Here is an 18,205-nt window from a genome sequence, read left to right as displayed (position 1 = left end):
AAGCCTTTTTTTTCCCCACCCTTTGCATTACACTTTGCTCATGTGCTTTCAAAGCCCTGCCTGTAATGAATGAATACCAGTGAACAAAGACCTTAATGATGCCAAAAATTAAAAATTTCAATTAAAGCATTTAACATTTTAATCTAAAACAATTCCAAAAGTGAGTAAGTCCTTGTAATTTCTCAGTCCACCAACACTGCCAATATCACTACTTTTGGCCTTGTACAAATCTCACAGAGCTCCCACAGGCTGACACCGCCTCAAAGCAGACAGTACTACTTATGGCCTAAAGAGCTGTGCAGTGTGACAGAGTAGACCAGGACTCCTCCCAACAATGTGCAAACATACACAGTGTCTCTGGCAACAGGTGGTTTCCACTCTGGAAGTTACTCCCTTCAACTTGCCACCCAGAATAATCACAAACATGAGCAGCCAATGTGCTGAGACGTGTGCCCTTAGCTCCGAACATTACAACTACACTGAATTACAAGTCTGTGTTGCATGAGGTGGCACACAGAATAATATTACCTTGCGTAGCACCTTTCCACATGGGGGCCAGCCACAGCCCTGTCCCAGGCCGTTAATGAACCAGAGCAGTGAGAACATGGATACAGTGGAGAACCAGGAGAAGGCTACATTAATGCCCCCCACCAAGAAGAGGCCGATGGAGAAAAGCCAGCGGGCACTGATCCGGTCTGATAACACGCCGCTGATGAACTTACTCATGGCATAGGCCATGGTCTGGCTGCTGGTGATCAGACCTGCAGAAACACCATGAGGGTCACTGTTAAAGCAATATACAGATAGAGACCTGGCCTGCAGCTTTGGATACAAGTCAACAACTGAGAATCACATCATTTCATTGCTAATAATATAAAATCCTTTTTGTCCTAATTTTTCCCTCTAGTCATGTCAAGGCTGTCCTCAGTACCAGAATACTCCACCATTAAATATGATGATGCTAATGACTTGAATGCCATCAATCATGTATGAAGACTGACAGAGTCATCTGTTTAGTATCCATGGTTGGTCAGTCAGTCCAGCACTTGGTCAGTTTTGGTTTCTTTTGGCAGGACTGTTTCCTCCAGTGCCATGACCAGATCAAAATTTTATCTAGAATTTTAGCTTGGGACCAAATATCTAACTAGCTGTAGTGTGTTTTAAACAGTGACTGTTATGCAGTATGCATACTGACATGGTTAGCTAAAATAGTGAACAAAATAAACATTACCAAAAGTAAATAAACTGTTAGCACTGTCACTGTGAGCATGACAGCACACTGACTGCAGCAGTTAGCTACACTCCCATGTGCCTAACAGAAGTGCGAGCAAGGCTGAAGCCTCTTAGTCTCGTTTCATCATTTTCTTGTGCTGCTTACCAATAGATTGCACCCAATACCACCCTTCACTGTTTAAATCGATTCTCTTGAGCAAATAGCAAAGCGTTACAACTCTTCAATGACATCAGAGGTGAGAAAAATTTCACTGAAATCACCAGAAGCTGTTTCACCTGTGTGCAGTAGTTTCATTTTGCCACAGTGCATGTCAATACCTTCGTGTTTGTCAAACAATGACCTCATCACAGGTAACCAAAAACATGCAATTAATGCTAATGCTTTACCCAAGTCCTCTTTGTCCAGTTCAATCTCCTCCATCACAGAGGGCATGACGAAGGAGAAAGTCTTCCTGTTAAAGAAGTATAGCGAGTAGCCAATGAACAAGCAAAAAAAGATGGTGACACGATAGTAGCTGTAGCCTGTGGCCGCCATGATTGATTGGTACTTGACCCTAAAACAAAACTTCAAGGATGACAAGGAACAAAAATAATATTATTTCCTGAGGCTACTTTCTTTAGCAGAGTCTTCTATTTGGGTCCTATGGCATTTAGATTATAGCCACCAAGCTGAGTGCAGAGCTGCTGTTGGATGGTTCCAAGCAAGAAGTCGACACTTTTTATCAGTTGTTCTCACTGGGACAATAGTGATAATGGACAAAGACGTATCATTGGCTGGGCAGGACTTATTAAATATTTTCCATTAGAAAAACTCCTGATGGTGCTCCTCTTCCAGGCTGGTTGCTCTGTTTGTCTGTGAGACTGCAGCTTGTTGAGGTGAGCACACAGGAAACCTTACACCAGCCTGAAAATGAAAACATAACAAATGTGACTTAAAACCAAAGCAATTAGAACAGGTCATTCTAGAACTGCAGACCTTTAGCTCCTCTTGATCTGAACAGGCAGTAGTTTTAATCAGTCTTAATGGATTACTACATCAGATAAAGGATTACTTAATATTATGCTTGGATAGTGGTCACGTCACCAATCAGATCCAAACTCTTTAATAAGAGTGGATTTTTTTATGTGTAGATACACAGACAGGTGACAGATGAAAGGAAAAGCCAGCATAAGGTATCATACCATGCACCACCAAAACAGCTTTAGTACTCCTTGGCATTGATTGTGCGAGTCTCTGACCCCTACTGGAGAGCTGACCACCATTCTATTACCTCATTTGATGTTTTGATGATGGTGGTGAGAATGCCGTTTAACACGTCACTCCAAAATCTCCCACAGGTGTTCATCTGAGAAGGGATCTGATGACTATGAAGGCCACAGCAAAACCACATAGTTTTCAAGCTCATCAAACCATTCAGTGACTCCTTGTGTCCAATGGACACTGTCATCATGGAAGACACCCTAACCCTCATATATTCAGGTTTTCCCTTTCAGATCAAACAGTGCTAACTTTCTCATCATAGCAATATAATAAATCGATGGGCCTTTCTTTAGACAAAGTTTTTTCAGATGGTTATGTTTGTGATGACCAGTCAACCCAGCCACCCTGTTATTTATAGCCCCTCGTACTCACAAGGACACAGGATAACCTCATTCAGGATACTCAGGACCTGCAGCTCAGCTTCCTCCGTGTTTCGCATATGTGCCATGCAGTCACACAAATGTCAGAGTTCTTGTTTAGCTGCATCGGCGTGTGGAAGCTTATAGTCAGCAACTCTGAAATACCAGGCGTCCTGAACTTCAGCTTCAAAGCCTTCTATAGGGAACTGATCTGGTTATAGTCATTTGATTAAATAAATAATAAGTTAAGAGGAAGTAGAGTGACCAAGTCAGGGATGCATTCTTTCCTTTTAAGATTTGACACACATATGGTACAGGACGTGCACCCCATTCTGTATATGTAGCTATTCACTGAGCTCACACTTACTGAAGCCTGTAGCGGACAATTCATTTACAACAACAGAACAAGCCACAATGGGCTGCTTGATTCACTAAACAAGGCCATTCTTGCTAAGCTCGATACAGACTGTTCTTAGAGTAACTAGGCGAAACGATGAGTGGGGTGGTCCGTGTATTTGAATGTCCCCGAGGTGTACAGTTTATATAAAGCGCGACGCATGGATGCTGGCTGTCTACTGATAAAACCTTTCACCGCTTCGCTGCTACACTGAGCGACCAAATGCTCGTAAAGCTGGTTACCTTTTATTCGTGTCCCTCCTGCTGATCCCATCTAGTGACGTGTCGGTCGCGAACCTTCTTTTACCTGAACGATGGGAGCCCAAGAGCCTGTTTTGTTTTGTTTTTGTTAATACACCACAGAATGACAGGCCACCTTTATTCTACACCTGTCGGCCACAGGTATTCCTAACTGAATGTAGCCTTTACGATGTGTGCGCCTGCGACCAATCAGGTGTGATGTCAGATAAGGATCATACCATCGGGTCAAGGGGAGGGGGGGTGCTGACGGTCCACAGACTCGCAAACAAAATATCTTTTGGATCCATTTTAATAACATAGACAACACAACGGCAGAAAGTAGAAATTGGAAAATAAAACTATCATATCTAGCATGGTCTACCAAGGTTTAGTATAGTTACACCTAATAATTTCAATAATATAAGCGCACCACATACCAATCACAGGTCAAAACACTGCTAAATTTTGCTGAATTATAAAAGCCAGCTCTTCTCACTGAGCTGATCCAAATGAGCCTGCTTTCTGAAAAAAGTTGGTGTTGTGGTGAAATATGTTTCCCCATACATTAAACATCTCTAATATTTGTGCTACAGATTGCACTTAGCTTGTCAGAGTCTAAGCCAATCTTTAATTTCTGGCAGTTTTTAGTTTTACATGCCATCTGGCAACTGAACCATGACGCAGAATTAGAGGCTTGTCAAGCTGCTCCAAATCTTGTCAATCTTGTCATTATCACTGCCATCAGTGGAAAGGCTCATTTGGATGTAAACCTGCATTTAGGGCATAAATAATGGACAGTACTTATGACATCATAGTGATCTTAAAGTTACCCTGTAGTTTTCTTGTAACCAAACAGTAATGTTTAGACTCATGCATTGTTTTACAGGCATGATCACATCATATAGTAGTAATAGTAACTGGTAGGTTTTTTTGTATTACTGCCACCAATTTTCATTCAGTAGAAAGCTGTAAAAATGTCAGCAGGAGTATGTAGTGTGTTACTCACATGCTCATGCACACACTAGTAGAGCACAAGACAAAAAAAACAGGAGCCCATACATTACTCCACATTTCCACCAGTGATCAAAAACTCCACAGGGTGGAGTTTAAGAACATTTGAAAACTGTACACTCCTCACCTCTTGTGGCTAAAACTTGTTAAACACACTTTAAATTAACTTCTTTGCACCTGACATTTTCTTCACTAATTCATGTCAAGCACATGATATGAACAGTTGAATAAAATACACTTTTAAGTTCATACCTGTTTACACTGCAGTCTGAACAACAGGATGTATTGGATTTGGATGGAGTTTTGTCAAATCAGTCCCTGCGTACCTCTTGAAATTTACATGATAAATGCTAATGTATGGTCACTTCTGCTAAGTTGAAGTACAGAGAGAGTAAAGCCCACTTGAGTATTTTAATATTAATATAACTTTAAAGTCTTTATATTGTAGTATACGCTATCTTTAACAGGTTTGTGTGTACATATCAGGATTTAACACTTTCACAAAAAGGTGTTAATTCCAACCTGTTACTTTGAGGCCCTCACTCTTGATGTATTCTAACATTTCTGCAGGTCTCTGCCTCCATAGTGATGAGCTTAATGTTTTGAATTAGGTTTGTGTTTCTTCAAGGTCTGTGCTAAAACAGGAGCACCATCTCAGCCAGAGCAGAAGGTTCAACCTTCCTGCAATAAGCTAAGTTTCCCAGACTGCCAAATGTAAAGCTACAGTATTTCAGCATAATCACCTCTAGAGGACAGTATGACCACATCAGATAAATACTGTATGTTCTGTCAGCTGTCGGGTCATTAGTATCTACTGGGCCATATCTATTGGAGAATGTTTTCACATAAACTGTCCTACAGTTAATCAGCCTGTGTTTCAGAACCTCTCATGAGGTTGAGGCTCATAGTATAAAAGTGTTTTCTGCTCCAGGTCAGTGATCCTTGACAGATGTGGCCTGGGAGCCTTCTGCCAGCAAGCATACAAAGAATCCAGCTGAGCTCTGCTGGCGACATTAGAGAACCCAAATGAAAGCCTTTTATGGGACTTCTCAGGAATGCAGTGTTTGGGTGAGCTACAGACATGGAGGTATGGCTGGATGTTATCACTTACAAACCATATCGGGTGGTTTCAGGATAGATTAAGGTAGTCAAAATTTAAAAAAAAAATCACTTTCTAGTTATTTTAAACACAATAAGTTATAATTTTTCAGTCGTAATAATTAATCAGTTGTAATTTTTCATCATCACATGTGGACAAAATACCTACAGTGTTGCATCAGCTGGCCAAGACCACAGAAGTGTGATAGTATTCTGTAGTATAGTATTGTGGGTAGGATTGAAAGTTATTATTATTCTAATTTTGCTTATAAGCTTTCAAAATAAAAGCAGGACAGTAGCCATACAGAAAGTCCTCATAGTCAACCAAAGGAAAGAGCTAACCCAAAACATTTAGGACACAAAAATTAAAAAGGATGTTTGTGACACTGACTTTGAGCCCATAGTAGTCTCACTATTTCTGCTATAAGATTAAAAATCAGTTAGGATGTCAAGAATTTATTTTAGCTGCTTTGTATGTACAGTATCTGTGTCTGATTAAAAAACAATGTTGGTGGCATTTCATCAACTCAAGTTGTAGCTTTAGTGGTACGACTGTGCTTTACCTCAGATTTTGTATGCCCACTGTATCTTGTGTTTGCATTTGAAGACCTGTTTCATTAGTTACTGTATGTGCTGCATACTAATGCAATGAGAATCATTCTCTGCATGCTTCAAGACTGGCATTAAAGAAGTCTAATCTTTTGAAGCTTCACACACCTCAGCCTGAAGCAGTCTTCAGTCCAGCTCATCTTGCCTGAATATTTGTCACCTCAATAAGTTTATTGGATTTACAGATGGTGTGTAATCTAGAGGTTATTCATGATTATGTAAAATTGTTTTTATATAATTTGTGTTACATTACATTTAATCTTAGTAGTACTGAAGATTATAGGGTTTTTGAATTAGCCCACATTAGTCTACCATAGCTGCACAGATGATAAGCATTTCCAACCTCACAACAGGAGATGGCTGCACTGTTGTGCTACTGTGCTCAATCCTGCTTGGCAGCAGGACTGAGCACAGCCAACCTAGTCTCCTCCCATTCATTCACTGTCTCATTGGCAGCTAAACCTGTCTGTCTATACTGGAGTGAATGCTCAGCTGTCAGTGCTGTTGGAGGTTCTGACTCTCTGTGGTCTGGAGGTTAGTTTCGCTCCTGTGTTTCTGTACATACTTTCAGATATCAGCATTGTATTATCATTTTCTGGTCAATTTCAGCTGTGTCAGCTTTGTATTAACTTACTGCTAATGCAAATGTTGCTCTTAACTTGAAAAAGTTCCACTAGCAAACTGGTGGGATGCTTGTTTTGTGAAAAGGTTAAAGGTAATGTAGTTTGTTTCTCACAAAGTTAGAAGAGTAATATTATTGGTTCACGTAGACAACTTGACTTGCTGTGCAGTAAAGTGGAAAAACACCATGCCAGCATGTCTTGTTAGAGTGCAACAATGACTGTGCGGGGTTTAGTCACGCCGAGCCATGCTGTGACTAGACACAAGCAGATGAACTGTATTGGTGTGGTGTGAATGGTTTTCCCTTTTACTGCACAGTAAATTAAAGCTGTGAACAGTGAATAAAACTCTAATAACTTGTTGAAAAACATTGTAATTCCTAAAATGCATTCCACCAGTTTGTCAGTGAGAAGTTGTAAACTAAAGAAGCACCACTTGCATTAGTATTAATGTAACACAGCTCTGATACAACTGAAATCGACCATAAGGTACAAACAAACACAGGAGTGATTTAGGTGCCCTAGAAGCGACAATGGTAAGAAGAGCAGAACACATAAGGACTTCTAAAACTAGAGCTGACTTTCTTTTCTTTATTATGGACACACAGGCAGCATAATTTAGTGCAGCCATCTCCGGTTGTGAGGTTGGAAACATTATCATTGTAGCTAACACAGACAAACAGAGGCTAATTCAAAAACACTATATCATATAAATCCTCAGGACACTGCAGTAACATAGGGGTTAAGATAGTGACCATCGACTGCATCTTCCCTTCTTGACTTTCATCAGGGTATTGCCATAATATGAGAATTAAGACTAACTACAATTAACTACAATTTTCTTGTTTTGACTTCCACGACAACCTTTGATGTGCATGTGGTTCGCAGATTTCCTGACTTCTCTCTGCTGACTGTAAAAAGTACTTCTTCAAAATATAGCTGTTTAGGTTGCTTACCATACCAGCTATCAAGAGATTCCTTCATAAAACAATTTCAATGTAAATGACAGGGGACGACAGCTACAGTTCTATTTCTGTGTGAACATGAATTTTAAAATTTAGAAGTCTCCCTAGAAAAGTTATACAGTCTTGGTAGGAAATCATGTGGGTACCTTAAAAAGGTTTGTGCAGAATTCTCTTTCTTGTTGCCATCTGCCCAACCCACCTGTCACTTTATGCAAACACAAAGAGGGTATTTTATACTAAAACAGACCTGGAAGACACCTCTGTGATCTTTCTAAATCAGACTGCTAAAGCTAGAAAATAGTTTCTTCTGAATTTTAGAAGGCAGCTTTACATAGAACAGAGACAATGTCCATTGTCTCCCATCACTTACTTTGTAATTTCTTTAGAATGGGATATTGTTTCAGACAGTATACAGAAGAAAATTTGTTATAACAAGCAAAGCATTCTTTCAATGTACATGAAGGCATGAACATATTAAAATTGTGAACCTATTTTTAAACAGCAGCCCTCTGAAGAACAACTGAGTTATAGTTATAGTCTCTCGCCAGTCTCAGTCTCCACTTTACCTATTAAGAAAAACTGCATTGTACTTAGACCATTTACAGGTGGACTGGAGACAGAAGCTAGGTAAAACTCTATTTTATCACAGGTAGACTGGAAACAGACTGGAGAGTATAGGTCTAAGTACAAAACCCACCTCCGGTCTCAGCTCAACTACCTGTGGAAAAATGTTGACAGAGTGATACCCACCTTAAGTCTCCTGTTTGCCTGTGAAGAAAGACTGAGATGTATGTAAACCATCACCCTCCAGTTTACCTGTGAAATACAGCTAGTTATACTTACCCTGAGTCTACAGTCTACCCGCGTCAAACCTATAAGTATATCTCAGTCTTTCTTCACAGGTAGTCAGGAAACAAATGGTTGGTGATGCTCAGTCTTTCTTTGCATGTAGAAGGTAGTTATAACTCAGTTTTTTATCCCAATTAGTCTGGAGACTCAAGCTAAGTATAACTACTTCTTTTTCACATGTAGACTGGAGACAGAAGATAGACTTGGACCGCCATCACCCAGCTGTGACTAGCTGTGAAGAAAGACTGAGATATACTTAATTCTTCTGTCAACAGTCTAGCTCTAAAAAGAGCCAGTTAAACTTGCATCTCTAGTCTATCTGTCATAAAAGGTAGAGTTATACTTACCTTATGTCCCTCTCCAGTTTACCTGAAGAAGGATTGAGTTAAACCTGCCTCCTGTCTCCTGACTACCTCTGAAGTTATATTTAGGTCATATGCCTCCAGTGTACCTGTGAATGGTCTAACTATAATTCAGTCTTTTCAAAGGTTACATTCAAACCTTAGAAAAATCATTTAGCCTGAAGCCATCGCTGTAGAGACTGTGTGTTGTATACATATTGTATACTGTATACATCCCCTGTATGTTGACCTACGCTACATATTGGATTTAATCTCGCTACTCTGGAGGACATGCCAGTGAGTCTTTTGTTAAAAACACTGCGTACCTGTTAAAGAAACTGCTGTTTAGTTAAATGTGGGGTCCTTCTAAATTATCCCAGGCTGAACTAAGTTAAAATAATTACCCTCATGATTTTTATTTTAAATTTAATTCATACCTCAACCAAAACTATTAGGATAAACTGCCTTATATGTTGCCATGAAACAACCACATTTCCCAAATTAGGGGATTATTTATAATGTTAATTTAACATTTATTTAATCACTGAAAAGAGAATTAATTCAAATTTTAAATAACTGTTGGCAAAACTTAAAATTATAATTAAACTGTGATTGGGAGAAACACATGCTTTCCTAAAGCTTATTTAATTTAGAGAGAAACATTACGTTGTACACACATCAGTCTTCAGGGAGCAACAGACTGTGTCTCTGGGTTCTGTCCTAATGAAATATTAAAATCCCTTTGATGTAATAACCCTAGCCTGTGGGGTGTTGCACTATTCCCAAGAGAAAGAAGACTTTATGATATGCAGGGGGCCTTCTAAGTTGGTCAGTGCTACTTCTCCATGGGAAACCCTAATAAAAGCTATTAATGCTTTTACAAAACCTATAATGACATTTTCTGTGAAATTCTAACGCCTACATGCAACGAAAACCCAGGACTGTTGCACACCTTAAGACTAAAATGGGACAAAATGACACCTGACACATTTAATTTGACCATCTACTAAATGATTACTCCTGTATTACTGCTCATCAGTGAAACCTATATGGTGTCCTCAGTCCCTAAATAACTTTTAAGTGTTGTGAAAAGGAACGGCAGCATCACACCGTGGTAAATGCTTTACTCTTTTATTTGGAATGTGTTGCAGCATCAGAATTGAAGTTTATTATGAACAAAGAATAAAACTGATGAGGTATCATATCAAACAATGTGCTGCTGTATAGTTTTCAATGTGATACAGATGATTTACACATCACTATTTTCAGGTTTAATTTTGATTTACATACTGTCCCAACATTTTCTAATTTGGGGTTGTAAAAGCACTATAGAAAATTATTCACATTATAGGGTTAGGGTCCTATCTTTAACAGGTTTGAGCACACAAAACACCAACATCTTTTTATTGGTCAGGAGTGAGCAGTCTTTTGTTCCTGGAAGCAGCAGGCACATTCGAGGTGAGAGTGTTTCCTGGTCTGAACATCCCCAATCAGTATCCTTATTATTATTATAATATTCAGACTGCATTTCAGTCTTTACAAATGACTTTACTCATTTTAAAATTGGTTTTAAATGCTCAAAAAAACAAAGTTCATAGTCATCTCAAAACTGCATCCACAGTTGCTTGATCAATGCAACATTCTCCCATCTGAAGGGAAAGTCTATTGAAAGTGTTGTCCTACAAGTACCTGGGGATATAAATACATGAAAAGTTTTTATTCAATGTGCATATTTCTAATCTAGTTAGGAAGGTTAATGTTAAGATTGGCTTTTATTTTAGAAATAAATCTTTTTTTTACTCGTATTACTAAAGAAAAGTGGTGGAAACTGCTTTTGTACCTGTGATTGTTTATGACGATATATTAAATATTCATTCAGCCTCTATTTTACAAAGCCTTGATTTGGTGTACCATTCATTCTTGCATTTCTTTACAAATGCAAAGTCTCTCACTCACCACTACATTCTTTATGAGTTATAAAGGGACATTACACTGATTTTACACATGATGATCAAGAGCTGTGAAAACTATTGTTTCTTTTGTGGCTCTGATGAATGAAACAAAATGACTATTCTACATCACTGGAACTGGTTAGATTTGATCAGATTTCATTTTTTAAGGGACCTTGAATTTTTACAGATCTGGGGAAAACTGCATTTCCCTATCATGCACCTTGATCATGTAGTAACTTGCTGAAAGATCTAAAGTTAGACACATTCCTACTTATTGTAGTGATGGCAGAAATAAGGCTTTCTGAAGCTTTGAACCAGCTGCTTCAGAAAATGGTTTGCTGTTTTGAAACGTTTGACTCATCCCATGCTGGCAACGTCTGCTGGCTAAATGTGTGTAAGTACAATAGAAACAGGATAATCACCTTTATTTGGCCAAGTATGTTACACACACAAGTAATTTGTTTCCGGTACAGAACTGAGGAAGCCATCTGCGGTGCCAGCTCACACCAATAGCTCTAACCATCGGGGGTAACTTGGGGGTTCAGTGTCTTGCCCAAGGACACTTTGACATGTGGACTGCAGGCACCGAGATTCAAACATCCGACCGACCCTCTGGTTAGGAGATGACTGTGCTACCCACTAAAGTACAGTCGCCCCCAGAAATGCAAGATAAGATAATTTGGGAAACACATATTTTGTCATTTTCACAATATCACTGTGTGTAAATAAACTGTGTGACAATAATAAAAAAAAGTGTGTAGGCTACATATATAGGCTGCCCTTTATCTGACTATAGCCTAAATTTAACATTTAATTTGGAAAACTGTATTTATGAAAAATGGGTCAACCTGATGTGGATTGTCTGTGACTGCAGCAGATGAAGACATAAGTGTTTTCAGCAAAGTTCCTATTAAACGTCTCTCCTGCTGTAGAGAGCCAGTTTTGATTCATTCAGGTTACTCTAGGCCTTAAGACAGATAGAAGAAAGCATAATAACAAAATATGCTGAATTCATATGCCTAAATAAATGAAACACAAATCAACAAACAAGACAAGGCACATGTGATTTTTTCAGGTTGCCCTGTAGTAGCCTATGCCCTTTATTTGAATCTTCAGGATGCTGAGAATGAAGATGTCTCAGTAGGGGTGTTGTATTGTTGCAAAACACCAGTTGTTTAATTTAAATTTATTAGATTTTTTTAACCTTTGTTTTACTAGGAAAACCTCTCTGAGATCATAAATCTCTTATACAAGAGTGGTCAATACAAACAACAACATAAATTTAAAAAACATTTGTTAAAAGTGGTGTGTTTCATGAAATTGTGCTGCACCACATGGAAATGCTCCCACATAAGCATCAGGAATCTTTCTTTTCCCCTTCATATTCTAAATCAATCTTTCCAAATATCAAATAGGCTATGTATGCATGTCTTAATTAAACATGCACAAAAATCTAGCAGTTTTCATTCTGTTAGACATTGCAGATCTACAGTTAACAAGAAACACTGACTAAGGGTCAGAGGGTCAGAAGTAATTGATTATCATGTATCAGCTGACTCAGAATCAGAAATTGCAAATGTTCAGTCTGCTGTCCAGGATTCACCATGAGATTGGCCCCTGGCAGTGAAACTACCAAAATTTTAAACATTTCATAAAATGATGTGAAACAATCACATGACTTGCTAATTCATTCATTTTCTACCGCTTAGTCCCTGAACGGGGTCATGGAGCCAATTGGGTGAAGGTGGAGTACACCCTGGACAGGTTGCCAATCCATCGCAGGGCTAACACATAGACGAACACACCTATGGGCAATTTAGAGACACCAATCAACCTAAGCTGCATGGCTTTGGACTGTGGGAGGAAGCCAGAGTACCCGGACAGAACATGCAAACTCCACACAGAAAGGTCCCGGGTGGGAACTGAACACGGAACCTTCTCAGTGTGAGGCAACGGCGCTAACCACTGCACCACCATGCTGCCCATTGCTAGCTTGCTAAAAGCCTCAAAGTAGTTCGAAACATGTCAATATGCTGTTTCGAGTCCAGCCATCTATTGTAGAATTTAAGGACATCATAAAGAAGGTGGTGAAGGAGACGTGTAGCTGGTTTTCTTGAGAGTCCACCTTTTTTATCTTGTGAATGGAATTTTTGTTTATTGTGATGTATGTGTTGAATTTTAATATGTTGTAAATTTGTGGGGCTACCACCTTGATCTTAGTGGGAATTCCTGGTAAAATAAAAGCTAAATCAAAATCATCCTGCAGTACCAGTTTTTACCACATTGGTAAAGGCACAACAGTGTGTGAGTGAAAATGTGAAGACGCTGTGCCCCACATAATGTGCATTATGATGTCAGAGCGCTAAAATTATTAGAATTTGCTTTGACTGACTGCAGAGTTTGTCTGCAGCTGATTCAGGTCATGAAACCCAAACACACAATGTTATCAAGAGCGAGAAAAGTAAACAGTCTTCTGTTTCTGAAAAGCTTAAGTCAAACAGTCCTCGTTCCTGAACAACAAGACAACTCATGAAATGAATGGTTCATTGGAATGAGATATTCTGGAGAATGCAGACTTTCTAAAGGAAATGTCAGCATGCTTATTGGTGTTGCAGGTGTACCGTGTGTTTGTGTAGTGATGTGCAGGTGTTAATGACATGACCACTCATGGGCATTTACTCATTAGGGTTTGTTGTTAAATAAAGCACTGAAAAGTACATTCTCTTTAGCATACCCCTGATTAATCTGATGGTTTCTTTCAGTCATGTTTATATTAGTGCTGAGACATTCTCCAGGTCTATAAACATCAGCACAGCGTGTCAGTGTATCAGTTTCTGTCACATTACATGTAGTCATATGTGCATAAAAATGGCTAGAAAAGGCTGATGTACAACACTGTTTTACTATTTATTCTTTTATGCCACAGAAGTGGTCAGAGATATTTTTGTGGACATTTCAAAACAACTTTACATTATATCTCACTGACCACAGCTTATTTTATCAGGAGAGTATAATAGTGATTTACTTAATAAATGAATGTAAATAATTAATAAATGTTTGAAGTCATTGTGAATATTGTGCACTGTTTCCATCGTGAGAGTCTCCTCCTTATTTGTTGCCTTCTTCCACTGACAAAAGCCCTAATGTTTCCCTCCTTTCTCTGCAAGGCCCTTAGCTATTAATGGCAGGTGAAAAGATACAGACTACGATCCAAAACAAGTTCTGTATATCTTCATTCAGCATTAAGGCCTCTGCAGTCACAGATGAAACAGCAGCGAGAAACATGTCCAAAAAATAAAATTCACTTTCATGTCTCCATGAAGGACTGCAGATGAAATGCAGATCATTCTGGTACACAGTATCTCTTCTCTTTGAATGAGTTTAATATAGTTTGTACATGGTCTTTGGACAATAAACTGAATTACAGAGAACAGCTCTAAAAATATCTGTCTATATATGGGCAAGGTAGACACACTAAACAATGCCATCACAACCATGATATCTTTTTTCTCATAAAAGGAAAGGTTGTGTCTCATCATTAGCAGTAAATGCTGCCTTTGACTACTCACTTCTATAAACTATGTGCTGTATGTATGTAAGATGTATGTTATGCATCTTCATTTCTTTTTGTTATTGACACCTAAGGCATCTACAGTGTAACAAGTAAATATTAAGTCCTACCAGAAGGTAGATTCAGGAGATTCATTACTGTATTTCTGCACCGACTGTTCCAGTGGGGATGTAAAATGTACAGTACACTGTGCATGTGCAGATCCTACATGAATGATAACAGAGGGGAAAGAAATAATATCAGACAGTCTGTAGTCTTAGGTTATTTCCTCGTCACCTGTCCGTGCTGAAAGCATTATGGTTAAAACTTTCAAGGAGGGGAATATTTTTGTCAAGAGCATGTTCAAGGTAAAATGGCTCCAATGTCTGAAACATTTCATCTCCTACCTAACTGGCAGGAAATATTTTTTACATTATACTATACTGCATATACTCCTTTAGGAAAAGCACAATGGAAATCAAACATGAGGAGGTTCTGAATAATATTTCTCTTTTGCATAATGTATTGATATGTTGGATATATATTTTTCCAGAGCTGCTTCATGATACGACAGGATGTTAATGTTTTTCCTTTGGTCTCACCAGTTCTCCTGCACATACTATTAATTACATACTGAAGCCGTACTTAGCTACAATGACCCTTGTTTGGATGAGTCCAGCCTTCTTTTACAATCACAAAATTACATATTTCGAGTCTGTACATAAAAAATGTTTAAATCGAGCAAGGAAATGTTCAGTCTCAGTGTTTATATCTAAGTAAAAAAGCTGGTAATGTAGTTCATAGAACGTCAGCTCCACATGTCTGATCAATCTGTGTGCGTTGGCCATATATGCCATATTCTTGGTTTCAGACAGTGATAGTGGACAGACTTCTTTTCCACTACATTTCAGATACTATGCTTTTTTCTCCACTACATTTACTTGACAGCTTGTTTACACTAATGAACTGGCTTTATTCAAATAAGTGAGAGGGCTGCATTGTCTTATGCAGAGTTTAAGTCAGTGGAGGGGAATATTTTTGTCAAGAGCATGTTCAAGGTAAAATGGGGGGGACTTCAGATGCTGTTCAACCATCTGCTAAATATACTCATTTGTGTCATGCACATGCTAGTGCCCAGCTATTTTTTAAAAAGCCATTGCTTTAAGGCATTGTGCAGCATTTCTAAAAAATGCACATTGATTACAATTAAAACATGCAATATTTCTGTAGTCATGTCCTGACACTAACATGTCTACATACAGAATACTACTGACTTCCATTTTGTGACTTGATGGGTGAGGAGATGTGCACAATTACAACATGCACATAATAATGCCATAACAGAAAAACATGCTGCTACTGCACTGAGAACTTTCACCTTGTGCAGCATCTTGCTAATGGCTAAAAAATAACACTGAGGGTAACAATTGAAACCACAGGCATGATATACGTATAGGGTGGCCTGGAGTAGGATGAATCACTGTGACAGCAAGGCAGTATCAGGTTTATGTAGCACTGAGTCCCACACACCTGTTGCCTAACTATTTTGTGTTGCAAGATGGATTTTCATATTTTTTTAGAGCCCAGTGCTCTCCCAGTTGCTCCCAGTTGCTAGTCATGTGGTCAGATGAAGACGGTCAGATCACATACTGTATGTGAGGCTTCATAATAATCAGTTGCTTTCAAATACCTGGAGATATTAGCTTTGTTGTATTTGAAGGACAGCAGCTCAGGAGATGAACTGAAGGGTACTGTAAACACCTTTTCACAGGATGAAAAGATGGTTCGTATACTGCCAGAACATTTCAAACAAACAACAGTATCATCAAAAATAAGTGCAGAAGCCACCAAGAAAGAAATAATGCAGGACTGCCAGACCTGAGTCAGTAATTAGAACAGTAATCATATATCAAAATAATAATTTTGTCTTACCATTTTTAATGAAAAGTGATAATCCTCACATTTTTTTATTTCATCCTGTCACCACTTTTTTGATTTACCGAGGAATGGGGGAACCTTCTGTGTGCTGTGTGCCAGCTGTCAAGACAGCGTCTGTATCTTCTTTCTAATTTGACTGATTACACTTCAGTTTGGAGTCAGTGTTAGGAGGACTATTGCTGTCACAGGATGAAACAGTCTTAAGTGAGAAGTGATATTGAGACACTGGAGTTTGTTTGTTTTAGGGATATACAGTATGTTCCTCATATTCAAAGAGGCTTAATATTGACTGTAGATGAGCTGTTGTTATTAAAACGGCAGGTACAGTGTGAGCTGTGAGGCTCAGCAATGTCAACAGTTTCCAGAAAGCTCAATAAGAGACAGCCAGTGCACTGATAATGCTACATAGTAGAAGATAAACATATCTTCCAGCAGAAACCACCTGCAGTAAGAGCAAAATGTCTGATTGATTTCTGGACCTGTTTTCACCACTGATAGCAGAGCCATTAATGACACAGCAGGACCTGTTTTTCCTGGTGAAAATCCTCAGTCACTGGTTTCAAGCAATTTTACAGGAATCTTCTGAGCTATCAAGCTGCTCTTATGAATCACTACAACAAGAGAAATTTATCTCTTTCTATCTTGCTTTCAAACTAACTGCAGCATATTGATGTAGGTTGCATAAGTCTAAAATCAAAGGCTCAGCCATGATGTTGTTTGTGAGGCCATGTGCAAAGCTGATTGTTGCTTTATGCTGTTTTCCTGCAATGCAGTATAATAAGCTTTATATGTGGGCAGATGCTGTTGTGAAAAAGAAGAAAACTACAATCCTATCCTCCTTACTGAAGGGCTCTGCAGCTGTGCACTGCAATTTGGCATGTCAGTGGCCTAGATGAAGGTGTTAACCTGGCTGATCTATAGTAGCTGTGTGAGCTGTCAAAGTATAATGATTACGCCTCCCTTTTTGCTCATATTCATGAATTATCGAGGCATAGTGATTTATTGCAGGGTTCCACAGTGGCACAAAGTGTGCTGCAGCACCTCCTGGAACAAATACTCTTCATGCAAATTAGCATGTCACAGAGTTGCTGCACTAAATGAACAGTTATGTGTGAGCTGATGAATCCACACTGAAGATGTTTTTCTCCCTGTATCCCTGTATAACTGAGCATAGTGTGAATATAAATTTTGTTTTCTATTGAGGGTGACATGTAGTTTTATATTGGATATAAAGACAAATAGTGAAGTAAAAAAAGCATAAAAGAAAAATATCAACTGCATTGAGAGCCCTGCAGTTGCAGCTTTTGGCAAAAATACAGTTTTCTCTGTCTCTTGAAAACAGCTTTGAATAGAGCCTGGACGTGAGCAAGCATGTCAAGCTAGATAGCAGTGTCAATTTAGGCAGAGGAAGACATGGCACAGTGAGGGCTGGAATGACTGTGAGGGTTCTCAGGACGTCTCACTGAGGAGTAACGCTCAGTTAATTACTGACATTATTTCCCCAGGCTCCTCCCAAGGTCTTCTTGCTCTCCTCTCATAATTAAACACAAGGTTGTTTGTCTCCTTATGTTGTGGGAGGATGTGGATATAGAAGCTGAGGGTCGAATTTAATATGGTGCTTCTTTATGTTAGCAAGGTACATAGCTTTAGACAGTTAAGGAGCGAGATAAGATGGCTGTAAAGACCTGCTCTCAGCATGTGTATGTTTTTGTTGTCTGGTATTAAAAGGTGACATGAGCTTGGTGCACTGGCTTTTTTAAAGATGCCACCACTGTCAAATTAC

The 18,205-nt window shown here is 38.9% G+C and overlaps 1 protein-coding gene across 2 annotated transcripts in view; it reads right to left on the bottom strand.

Moving 5' to 3' along the window:
- Window positions 1-3,711, bottom strand: part of slc37a4b (solute carrier family 37 member 4b) — an 8,451-nt gene extending 4,740 nt beyond the window's left edge. Inside the window, exons 1-3 of one of the 2 annotated variants that reach the window (XM_020622090.1) lie at window positions 3,493-3,711; window positions 1,621-2,137; window positions 529-761 (exon numbers count right to left, since the gene is read on the bottom strand). In XM_020622090.1, coding sequence (XP_020477746.1) covers window positions 529-761; window positions 1,621-1,768 — 381 coding nt within the window. In that variant the 5' untranslated portion in view covers window positions 1,769-2,137; window positions 3,493-3,711. Of the gene's footprint in view, window positions 1-528; window positions 762-1,620; window positions 2,138-2,866; window positions 3,467-3,492 lie in introns of those variants that run through there. The other variant, XM_020622091.1, reaches the window with a different exon arrangement.
- Between the last annotated feature and the right edge of the window lie 14,494 nt (window positions 3,712-18,205).

The sequence above is a fragment of the Monopterus albus genome, unplaced genomic scaffold, assembly GCF_001952655.1.
Source record: "Monopterus albus unplaced genomic scaffold, M_albus_1.0 scaffold272.1, whole genome shotgun sequence".
NCBI classification, from domain to species: Eukaryota; Metazoa; Chordata; class Actinopteri; order Synbranchiformes; family Synbranchidae; genus Monopterus; species Monopterus albus.
The sequence above is the reverse complement of the archived record's forward strand: the minus strand, read 5'-3'. Positions and strand labels throughout refer to the sequence as shown.